This window comes from Podarcis tiliguerta (genome assembly GCF_965153285.1).
Source record: "Podarcis tiliguerta genome assembly, chromosome: 7".
In the NCBI taxonomy this organism is placed as follows: domain Eukaryota; kingdom Metazoa; phylum Chordata; class Lepidosauria; order Squamata; family Lacertidae; genus Podarcis; species Podarcis tiliguerta.
In genome coordinates this window covers 19515490-19527998 of record NC_139540.1, presented here as the reverse complement: position 1 = coordinate 19527998, position 12509 = coordinate 19515490, and the positions used below count along the sequence as shown (strand labels likewise).

General features: G+C 47.3%; 1 protein-coding gene across 3 annotated transcripts in view; it reads right to left on the bottom strand.

Moving 5' to 3' along the window:
• The window catches only part of SYBU (syntabulin), a 44195-nt gene extending 32717 nt beyond the window's left edge, over window positions 1-11478 (bottom strand). For 2 of the 3 annotated variants that reach the window (XM_083450561.1, XM_083450563.1), the window contains exons 1-2: window positions 11147-11451; window positions 8416-8623 (exon numbers count right to left, since the gene is read on the bottom strand). In XM_083450561.1, coding sequence (XP_083306687.1) covers window positions 8416-8623; window positions 11147-11173 — 235 coding nt within the window. In that variant the 5' untranslated portion in view covers window positions 11174-11451. Of the gene's footprint in view, window positions 1-8415; window positions 8624-11146 lie in introns of all 3 variants that reach the window. The other variant, XM_083450560.1, reaches the window with a different exon arrangement.
• Between the last annotated feature and the right edge of the window lie 1031 nt (window positions 11479-12509).

Here is a 12509-nt window from a genome sequence, read left to right as displayed (position 1 = left end):
GTACCAAGGTACCACTGTATTCTTATCGTTGTTATTGGTTTCTATTGATTTATTGGTTGGTTTGTTGTTCATATAGGATATTTTGTTTTTTAATGTTTGATGCTTTGTTGTGTTTTTATATATGTTGTAAGCCGCCCAGAGGGGCTGGGGAAACCCAGAAAGATGGGTGGGATATAAATTAAAATATTAGTAGTAGTAGTAGTAGTAGTAGTAGTAGTAGTAGTAGTATCAAGTATATACATCAGAGGTGGGGGATCTCTGATCCCCTGAGGGCCATATTCTGTTCTCAACAGCCACCCAGGGGCCACTTGCCAGTGGTGTGCAGGACGAGAGGCAAAGTGGGTGGAGCTATTGTTTCCTTGAATTGTTCTGATGTCTCCTGCTTGCTTGGATGGAAGAATGGAGGTGCATGATGTTTTCCTGGAATATAGGCTACTATATGAAGATAAGTGCCATACTGTATACTGTGGGATGTAATCTGCTGGGAGCAGTCAAGTACAACATTCCTTGTAATGCTAGAGAAGACATGCGAGGGAATGTTTGGTCCAGCCAGTCAAAACTTCCTGTCCTCCTGGCTGGAACATCCTTCCTTTTGCATGTGACAGAAGGTGGGCGTGACCTAACCTGTCCAGGTAACAAAAGGGCGAGTCACACAGCACCCCTCTCTCTCTTTTCCTTCCTTTCATTGTGTGAAGTGCTGGATTTTGCAGTCACTGGGATTATTCACCCATATGGGGTAGATCCACATGTACATATTTGTAACTTTAAGTCTTAAGCCTGCCTTCAGGGATCACACTGTGCTCTGCCTGATCGTGAGGAAACTTTCCTTTTCTTACTTATGAAGACTGTGCTGTCTTTATTCTTTTAGGAGGGATTCAAGGGAGCTTACCAGGAACATACAATTCAATCTGAGACAGATTGAATTGTATAATATAGTCAGAGGCTCACACGAGCCTGCAACCAGCTATCTGCTGTGCTGTGTAAAGGCGAATGCACTCTGCTAAGAAAAGAAACTTGCTAACGCAAGTTAGGAAGGATAATAGTAAACAATATATCCTCTCCTGCCTCCCTGAACATTCCCACAGATACTCTACCAACCTTTTGCCTCTTGCACTGCCAATCGCTGGCATGCGCTAGGGAATGTAGTGCTTGGTGTGAAAAAGATGCCCCATTTGCTGTGAGTGCCACACATGTCCTACTACCTTGCAGGCAGTTCTCCACAGTCTACGTTCTCCAGAGTGCTCAGGAGACACTCTTTTGGGTTGCTTTTCTCTGGAACACCCAGGCCATGAATAGCTGAATAGCTGACACTGCTTTGTGGACATCCCCTTTTCCAGGTTGACAAGGTAAAATGCAGCGCTCAGTGGAGAACCGCTCCCAAGGAGCCCCTACTATGCAACTTACAAGGAAAACAGACCTGATGTGGTGAAATACTCGGCAGCTGATGAGGCAGGCGTTGCTGCTGGGAGAATGTTTTTCTCTCTGCTTGACATATGAACCCTGCAGCTGAAATCCAAACCGGAGGGGGAAGGCAGGAGGGTGCCTGTTTCAATGTCAGATGACAGACAGCACGCACGCCAAAGCATTTGTTTCGTTTTATCGAAGCCTAGCATCCAGCTGGAAGTTTTATAACGAGCTCCACATGCAATTGGCTGGAACAAATGCGGGTTTTGAAAGCTGGCTTTTCCCCCCGCCGATCAATAATTTCATAGAAGAAATAATTGGGGGCAGCAGATGTTAGCCGTGCTCAGAGTAGACCCACTGAAATGAACAGACCTCTCTAATGCCAACGGATTACTCTGAGTAGAACTTAGTTGGATACAGCCCAACACCTTCCTGTGACTTTTGCAGCCCCACTGAGTTCAACAGGCCATACCCTCTCTCTCTTAAAAAATGTGTAAAAATGCAGATGCAGAAATCTTATTCTCATTTTATCACCAAGGATGCCACTTACAAATGAATTAATCCAGAGTTAGCCTCATTTCAAAACATTTGCAGGATGTTTATGCAGCATGCATAAATCCTATTCCACAGAGAATCCTATGCATCCTTATTCTTATTATATGCAACGTTTTGGGGAAATAAGTCCTAGTGAGTCCAAGGGAGCATTCACTCTAATAATAACAATAACAATTTATTTATTGCTGCCCATATGACTGGGTTGCCCCAACCACTCTGGGCAGCTTCCAACAAATTATAAAACCACAGTAAGATATCAAACATTAAAAACTATATAGAGCTTCTAAAAGTCAGATAGTTGTTTATCTGTTTGACATCTGGCAGGAGGGCATTGCACTGGGCAGGTGCAAGTACCCTCTGCCGGGTTCCCTGTAACCTCTCTTCTCACAATGAGGGAACCACCAGTGGCATAGTGTGGGTTGTCAGCACCCGGGGCAAGGCAAGTAATTTGCGCCCCCTAACCCGTGGATTTGCGCCCCCTAACCCGTGGATTTGCGCCCCCTAACCCTAACCCCCAGATGTTGCGCCCGGTGCGGCCGGCCCCCCTGCACCCCCCACACTACGCCACTGGGAGCCACCAAAAGACCTTCAGAGCTGGACTTCAATGTCTGGGCTGATGCTTCTTCAGCTACACAGCACCGAGGCCATTTAGGGCTTTTAAGGTCAGCACCAACACTTTGAATTGTGCTCGGAAACGTACTGGGAGCCAATGTACAGTGGTACCTCAGGTTAAGAACTTAATTCGTTCTGGAGGTCCGTTTTTAACCTGAAACTGTTCTTAACCTGAAGCACCACTTTAGCTAATGGGGCCTCCAGCTGCCACTGCACCACCGGAGCATGATTTCTGTTCTCATCCTGAAGCAAAGTTCTTAACCTGAGGTACTATTTCTGGGTTAGCGGAGTCTGTAACCTGAAGCATCTGTAACCTGAAGTGCCTGTATCCCGAGGTACCACTGTAGATCCTTTAGGACTGGTTTTACATGGCCCCAGAGTCTGCTCCTAGGCACCAGTCTGGCAGGCACATTCTGGGTTAGTTGTGGTTTCCCAGTCACCCTCAAGGGTAGGTCCACAGAGAGCACGCTGCAGCAGTCCAAGTGGGTTCCCCCACTCTGTACCACAGTGTGTAAAAAAGTGCACATATGACGATTTCACATATGATGTACACAGGTTGAGCTGCACAGAGCTATGTTATCATCACTTGGGGTCGTTTATATGTCTTGGTCCATATAGCTCAATATTGTCTTCATCAGTGGTTCTCAAACTTCCTTCCTCTGGGCAACTCTTTCACATTAAAAATTTGCTCGTGCCAGGCTGATTTTTAATTGATAAGAAATACATGAGGCAGGGGGACAACAAGAAGTGCTTTATTTATAACATAGAAGACAACTACTTTATAATATGATCATGGGACATGGTGGCTTCATTATGTACCTTTAGGTGCCAGGCAAAAACATTCCTCTTTAACCAGGCCTTTGGTTGCCCTTTTAAGGTGTGGGGTTTTTGGGGGGTGTTCTTCAGTTGTTTCTGTTTTTATTTTGATTATGTGTTCTGTGTTTTAATATTGTAATTTTACCCTGTGAAATGCCCTGAGACCCGCTGGTACAGGACAGTATATAAATTATTATTATTATTATTATTATTATTATTATTATTATTATTATGAACAATGCAGCTACATAAGAACACAAATCATTCCCACAATATAATTATAAATGATCCTCTTACATATTTACCTCAAGTAGTGCTTTTTTTCTGGGGGGACACAAGGGGACGCATACCCCTAAACATTTTGTGAATCTTTGTACTTTTGTCCATTTACTGTATTTATTTTTCCTGATATGAACTATAAAATTGTGATTTTCTTAAGACAAAATGAGAATACCCCTAAAAAATTTTAAGGGGAAAAAAAGCATGGACCTTAAGTATGTATACAAACTCAGTGAGAGGTGTGAACTTGCTTTTGCTGGGTAATCTCATTTATATTAGGCCTAATTTGAGACAAACAAACTCTCATCTCCTCATCAACAGAAAGAATCTTTGCTCTTGCTCTCATTTTCAAAAGATATCTATCCATATTCTGCAAAATAATACTAATAATAATAATAATAATAATAATAATAATAATAATAATAATATTTTGATAAACTGAAATTTTTAAATGCTTCTTTGATGTTCCTTGAATCTTCCTGCCACACTTGCCATTCTCTCCTGCCACACCCTTTGAGAAGCTGTGGTCTACATTGGCTGGCAGTCACTCTGCAAGGCTTCAAACTGGGGACATTCCCAGTACAGAGGATGCTCAGGTTGCAAAAGTGATCCGTGTGGGAGGCACATTCACAACCCGCAGCATTTGCAACCCGCAGTGCCGCGTCTGCGCAAACGCGGGTCATGATTCGGCACTTCTGCGCATGCGCAAAGTGCGATTTAGTGTTTTTGCGCATGTGCAAGCGCCGAAACCTGGAAGTAATCCGTTCCAGTACTTCCAGGTTCAGTGCAGTGTGCAACCTGAAAATGTGCAACCTGAAGCGTCTGTAACCCAAGGTATGACAGTACTGGGGGTCCCCAGATCTGCTGTACATTGAACCTGGGATGTTCTGAACCCAAATTAGATGCTTTACCACTGAGCTATGCTACTGAGAGCCAGCGTGGTGTAGTGGTTAGGAGCGGTAGACTCGTAATCTGGGGAACCGGGTTCGCGTTTCTGCTCCTCCACATGCAGCTGTTAGTCACATTTCTTTGAAGTCTCTCAGCCCCACTCTCCTCACAGAGTGTTTGTTGTGGGGGAGGAAGGGAAAGGAGAATGTTAGCCGCTTTGAGACTCCTTCGGGTAATGATAAAGCGGGATATCAAATCCAAACTCTTCTTCATCTCCTCACTATATCTAGCCTGCCTGCTAGCCAGTCAAGGAGTTAGGGAAAGAGCAGAGCAGCACAGCAGAGACCCAAAAGGTACCAACTAAAGGAGCAGAGCAGTCATAAGAAGGGAGAAGAGCAAGACAACCACAGCCCTACCCCCACTTTCACTTGTCCACCCCCACCACAACCAGCCAGCAATTGTCTGCTATCATACCCCTTTTTTCAATGGGAGCACGCTGGGGAAGCACTTAAAGCAAAAGAGATGGGTACAGCAGGGAGGGTGGCTGTAACTTCTCCACACATGTGGTTATACTTTATGAGTCAGCAAGTCTTTTCTTTAAGCAGCCCTGCCAATCCAGCTCTCCTCCTGCCCAATTGTGAAAAGCTTAGCAGGGCTGCTTTTGGCACCAATTATGACTGGAGTCCCGGCTCTGCGACTGCCGTGCACTGTCATTCGGGGCTTATTTAACAGCCGCTCCCTCTCCTCTGAAAGACAGAGCCGGAGGCCTGCTTAGAATCCTTGTCACCCTCTTTGAACTATAAGTCCTACCGGGGGAAGCTGTGAAAGTTAAAGTGGTAGGCAAAAATAAGTACTTCCTCCACACAGAATGAAATTGAACTACAGAATTCACTCCCCGGAGAGGCAACGATAGCCACTGAATTGGATAGCTGTGAAAGTGGATTGAACAAATTCATGGAGGACAAGCTATCAGTGGTTAGCAGCAATGATCTAGCACACTGTTAGATGTAAGGTAAAGGTAAAGGGACCCCTGACCATTAGGTCCAGTCGTGGCTGACTCTGGGGTTATAGCGCTCATCTCACTTTATTGGCCGAGGGAGCCAGCATACAGCTTCCGGGTCATGTGGCCAGCATGACTAAGCCACTTCTGGTGAACCAGCACGGAAACGCTGTTTACCTTCTCACTGGAGCGGTACCTATTTATCTACTTGCACTTTGACGTGCTTTTGAACTTCTAGGTTGGCAGGAGCAGGGACTGAGCAATGGGAGCTCACCCTGTTGCGGGGATTCGAACCACCAACCTTCTGATCGGCAAGTCCAAGGCTCTGTGGTTTAACCCACAGCGCCACCCGCATCCCTCTCTGTTAGAGGTAGTAGGACTCTAAATAACCAGTTGCTAGGAACCACAAATGGGGAGAGTGATGTTGCATACAGGTTTGACTTGAGTTCTTAGAAAGCCAATGTACATTATTAGCAATGTAGATGTTCCCCTACAACTAAGAAATCCCTTGTGCCTCCTTGTACACTCTCCCTTGCTGAGCTGTTCCAAATTGTCTTTGGACTTGAATCACTAAGCCACTGTGTGGTTATAGGAAAATTCCCACTAGTCAAATTAGTATCAATATCTGCAGGGGATGGAGGTGGAGCAAGACTGTATTTTCATTTGCATGCTGTAATTTCCACACTCAACATTGCTTATATGGAACCAGGTGCAGCAAACATTTGGCCCCCCCAGATGTTGCTGAACTGCAACTCCCATCAGCTCCAGCAAGCAAGCATGGCCAATGGCCAGGGATGATGGCAGTTGTAGTTCAGCAACATCTAGAGAGCCAAAAGTTCCCTACACCTGTATTAGATGGTCATTATTTGATTACTGACCCACACATGTGACACAGTGAAGCAGTGGGAGGTTGGGTGTCACAAATCAGTGTTGCTGCATGACATCTGCTGGGTCACTTTTAATTGAGACAGGGATTAGAAACACCTTTGGATATAAGCTCTCTTTAAAAACCGTCTTTTGAAACTGTAAATCGGTACTCTCCTGAACCAATTACCCCTCTCGTTTCACATGCAAACTTAAATTCGCAGATCTAAGCTGCTCCTGGGTGAACCTCACCCCTCAAGAGTCTCCAAGTGTGTAAACCTCAGCTCTGTTTAAAATGGGCATGCCAATTTTTTTTTTCATGCAGCGTTCAAGATAAACACTTACTAATCCAAACAGAAACATCTGATTTCAGTCAGCGGCACATGCTTCATGTGCTCCGAGCTGAGTTTCATTGACAGTGACTTTATTTCTCTCTAAAGCTCCACTGTACGGAGCCAGGCAATTGGCAATGTGGAAAAATACAGCAATATATATTTGGTGCCTCTTGGGATACATTTCTGACAAAGTAACTGGAGAAGGGCTGCAGCTTAGTGAAAGAGCATCTGCTTTGCATACAAAAGATCCCAAGTCCAACTCACAGCACCTCCAGGCAGGGCTGGGAGGGAACTTAGCCTAAAATCCTAAAGAGAGCTGCTGTCATTCAGTGTAGACAATGTTGATATAGCTGGACCTGGCTTCCTAGGCTCCCATTATGCAGCAAATTGATTAATTTTCTACAGGTTTCAGTTGGTGTATTTGCTACCACTGACCCCGTTAGGGAAGTTATTCTATTTTCTTGGGTAGAGAGGAAAAGCAATTGGGCAAAAATGCATGGGAATCTATAGCCCTCCAGTTGTTGTTGGACTACAAGTCTCATGATCCCTGACCATTGACCATGATGGCAGTGGCTGATAGGAGTGGAGGCCCAACCCCCTCCAGTAATAGTAATAATAATAGTAATAATTTTATTTGCATCCCGCCCATTTGACTGGGTTGTCCCAGCCACTCTGGGTGGCTTCCAACAAGTATAAAAGCATAATAAAACATCAAACATTAAAAAATCCCTATGCAGCACTGCCTTCAGATGTCCTCTAAAGATTGTACAGTTACTTGACATATGATAGGACATTCCCTTGAACATGCAATTATAACGTGTCTATTACTTTCATTTTCCAATAAATACCCCATATCCTTTCCCAAATAGCCAAAGGCCTGGCATGATGGGACTTGCAGTTCAACAATATCTGGAGAACATAAGAAGAACCTAATGGTCAGGCCAATGGCTCATCTAATCCAGCTTCCTGCTTTCACAGTGGCCACCCAGATGCCAATGGGAAATGATCAAGCAAGACTCGAGTACAAGGGCACTCTGCCCTCCACTGCCACCAACTGTCAAGGCAGAACATAGTCACCATGGCTATCATGCCTACTAGGTTCATAAATAGCAACACCCTAGAGGTCCCGGGCCCTAAGGAAGTTAGATTGGCTTCAACCAGAGCCAGGGCCTTTTTAACACTGGCTCCGGCCTGGTGGAACGCTCTGTCTCATGAGACCAGGGCCCTGCAGGATCTGATTTCTTTCCGCAGGGCCTGTAAGAGAGAGTTGTTCTGCCTGGCCTTTGGCTTGGAATCAACCCCTCTTTCCTTTTTCCTTTCTCCTTCTGTGATGGAACTCCTATTTGGGGACTTCCCTGGCTTTTTCCTGGCCCACGTAGGACCAGTCTGGATAGTTGGCCTTGGTGAAGATTTGACGTTTTCATCCCCAAAAAGTTTTTGACTTGAGTTTCTATTGAAATGAGGCTGCATTTTAATGTTGTATTTTAATCTTTTTTAAAGTTCTATCTTAATCAATTGTTTTATATCTGGTGTTAGCCACCCTGAGCCCAGTCTTGGCTGGGGAGGGCAGGGTATAAATAAAAATTATTATTATTATTGCTAGTTCTCCATCTCTGGACTATAATATCAGCATTGCCACAGACACACTGTTTCTTCTAATACCTGAGCAGAAACTGTTGCTGCTGATGGTCCTTGCAGACCCTCCAGAAGAGCTGAGGGGGTGGAATTCTCTGCTTTCCTCCTCCGAGAAGGGCGACTCAGATGCCGGGGACACTTTCTGGTGGCGGAGCTGCTGCTGGGGGAGATGAGGCCGGAGGACCAGGCGAGGAATGCGGCTGCGGCAGATCTCCTTGTCCTGCATTTTATGCTCCTTCCAATGACAGAGACAATGGGCACATCAGTCCATGCGTATTTCCCAGCCCCGCCCCACCCAAAGGTCTGGCTCAATGTATGGAGTCAGCAGATCAGCTAACACCCCTGGATAGCTCAGTTGGCTAGAGCATGGTGCTGATAACGCCCAGGTTGCAGGTTCGATCCCCATACAGGACTGCTGCTTCTTCCTGCATTGCAGGAGGTTGGACTTCAATGATCCTTGGGGTCCCTCCCAAATCTATGATGGTATGATCCCCACCAAAAACTGCTTCTGCTCAGGTGGAGCTGCCCATGGACAGCATTCCAGCTGGCCACAGTGAGCCACATGGAAGGGCCATCTCAATGGCACAACGTAAGAACATAAGAGCTGCTGGATCAGAGCAATGGCCCATCTTGTTCAGTATCCTGTTCTCATTGTGGACAAGCACATGCCTGTAGGAAACCCTCAGCAAGAAACCCAAGCACAAGATTACTCTCCCATCCTGTGGTTTTCAGAAACGGGTCTTCAGAAGCATTGCTGGCCTCCAACTGTGGAGGCAGATCATAGTCATCATGGCTAGTAGCTAAAATCCTGGACTTAAAATTCTGGACGCAGTACAAAGCCAGATGGACTGGCTGGATATTTCTTATCTTATTTCCTTGATGTAGACTGAAACTACACTGATGATGAACATGATACAGTGGTACCTTGGGTTAAGTACTTAATTCATTCTGGAGATCCGTTCTTAACCTGAAACTGTTCTTAACCTGAAGCACCACTTTAGCTAATGGGGCCTCCCACTGCTGCTGCCGCGCCACTGGAGCATGATTTCTGTTCTCATCCTGAAGCAAAGTTCTTAACCCGAGGTACAATTTCTGGGTTAGCGGAGTCTGTAACCTGAAGCGTATGTAACTGGAAGCGTATGTAACCCGAGGTACCACTGTACTAAGTTTCTGTGCACCATAAATGCCAAGCACATTACCTCCCTCCTCCCACCGAGAATCCTGGCAGCTATAGTTTGTTAAGGGTGCTGGGAATTGTAGCTCTGTGCAGGTTAGACGATGTGCTTTAAATGTATGTCGTGCACACAGCCTAACTGTGGTTCTGCCCATGCGGAAGCGATTTGCAGCGGCTGTTATGCCACTGCTGAACTGAGCAGAGCTGAAAACGAGGCGAGAATGTGGGAAATGTCACATGCAGACATTGATGTGGCAAGCATCTTTGCAAGCATATGTATTCGTCACATGGTCTACTTGCTAGGAAGATGCGATTTGCTGCTGCTGAGGCAACTCCATCGTAATTGCAAAATGGCTCGCAGGGCTTTTCCAGCAATCTGTAAATGCTGGAGTTTTGCTCTTGTGCAACAGTCCAACATATCGCCATAAAAAGCCCCCTCTTGTATCCACACCTAGCAGATGGGGGTTAGCCTTGTTCGATCAATATGTGTGTGTGAATATCCACACAGAAGTGCACTCCCCTGCCGGAGAGGTAGAAAAAACCAGAAGTCAACAGCTAAAAGCGAAAGGTTTGCCAGACTGGAGATGCACAGATCCTATGCAAAGACAACCGAGTACCAGCACTGCAATTACTGTGCTAAAATTGGATCAGCTGGAAAAGCACTGAAAGGCAATTATTGCAGCCGTTTGCAGCATCCTTGCCACCTGTATCAGCAGGGCTACAGCCCCCAAGAGGTTCCGGCAAATGCAAAGAGGATGGGGGAAGGAATGCCCAGAGAAAATGGGGATTCTGGTCAGCCTTCCCAGCTTTGGGGTGACGTAATTGTGAGCTAGGTCTCTCTCTGCCCCCCCCCCCCGCAAAACCTCCACTCCAGAGAAAAATCTGCGGCAGGGGCACAGCAGCAGTGATGATGTCAGACTCCATCAGAGATGGACTCGAGGGACACTCTTCTGGGTGATGTTGTTGCAAGGAAGGTGGGGAGGGCGAGAGACACCTTTCATCTCCCCTTTGCTTGGGGACCCCCACTTATGAATTTCCTTCACCCCGATCCCTTGCCTTTGCCCCACACACCCCCATCCACCCTATTCGACTTCACTTCCTCAAATAAACGCACACACCCTGAATCCCACAAATTTTGCCTTAATGATGTCAGACTCCATCAGGGGCGGACTCAGCAGCGTTTGCTCTTTTAGCGTCTGTTGCTGGGCATTTTAGAGATGAGGAGTGAAGGGGAGGGGAAAGTGAAAATATCCATCATCCCACTTTTTTCTGCTGGTATTTTCCTAGTCTTAAACACCGCTCTTACCTTAGCCAAAGCTTGAACCCCGGTGCCAGCACATACAACACCCCGCATTCACCCGCACACATTATGGCAAGCATTCACACGTACACGCGACACACCGAACGTCTGTCTTTGGGGCTGCACGTGCACGGACCTGCACCCACAAACGCACATCCTGATTTCCTCCTCCTCCTCGCCAGCCCCACCGGTGAGCCCTCTTACCTCACCTGGCCGCTGTCCCCGAGGTGTCCCATTCCGCCCCTTGCCCGTCCCACCTGCGAGCCCCTCCGCCGTGCGCTCACCTTGCTGCTTTCCCGGAGGGGTCCCATCCCGCCTGGACCCGGCGACGCAGCTGTGGTGGGAGGTGGCGCGGGGCACAGAGCTGCTGGCCAGGGGAGGAGGCAAAGGCGAGGCGCCGTCAATGCCGCAGCAGCCTCCTAGCTCGCTCGCTCGCCCTCCTGCCTGCCTGCCTGCCGATGCCTCGCTCGCTCCCTCGCTAGCGCGCAGCAGCTCCAGCCCTGCCCAGCCCGAGCGCTGCCTCGCCCCGCCCTGACACGTGGAGCCGCCGTTGCCGCCGGCTGCTTCTGCCTGGTCCGCTTGGCTGCCTGGCGCTGCTGCAGCCGTGGACGCCTCCTGGCAGAGGGCAGAAGCGCCGCGGGGAGGGGACCGAGGGGCGCTTCGGTTTGCTTTGGGGAGGGAGCCTCTTGCGCCCACTTCTTTCTCTGAGCAACGCGCGGTGTCGTCTTAGAATCATAGAACTGTAGAGTTGGAAGGGACCACCCAGGGTCATCTAGTCCACCCAAATTGCAAGAATCTCAACCAAAACATCCATGATGGATGGCCCGTCCAACCTCCAAGGAAGGAAGTTTTTCGTCTTGGAGGAAGCGGAGATCGCAGGTGTTTGAGAAATCAGCTGAGAACAAGCAGTACTGTCAACACACGCCTGTAACTACCGTACTTTATTTTATTTTTAATGGAAGAAGTACATGGAATTTGCCAACCCAGTCGCCTCCATTTCTAAAGGATTGAAGTCTGCCATCTTTCAAAGAAATACAGTGGTACCTCGAGTTGAGAACTTAATTCGTTCTGGAGGTCCGTTCTTAACCTGAAACTGTTCTTAACCTTTAGCTAATGGGGCCTCCTGCTGCCTCCGCCGCAGGATTTCTGTTCTCATTCTGAAGCAAAGTTCTTAACCTGAGGTACTATTTCTGGGCTAGGGGAGTATGAAACGTGAAGCATCTGTAACCCGAGGTACCACTGTAGTTGCATCATACATTTTGAGGGTGGATTTTATGCCCCTCACTATGGTAATTTGCAGGAACATGACACACAATTTTTATTTGTTTGTATTTATTTATTGCATTTCTATCCCACATTTTGCCTCTCCAAGGAGCTTGAGGCACATGGTTCTCCCCTTCCTCATTTAACCCCCAGAATAACCTTGTAAGGTAGGCTGGTCTGAGAGGGTAGGGACTAGCCCAAGGTCACCCAGTGAGCTTCATGGCTTAGTGGAGATTTGACCCTTGGTCTCTACCAGGTCTTTGTCCATGGAGTTTTCTTGGCAGGGATACTGGAGTGGCTTGCCGGTTCCTGCTCCAGGTGGATCACCTGGAGTCCCATGGTCTGCAAGAAGATCAAACCTATCCATTCTTAAGGAAATCAGCT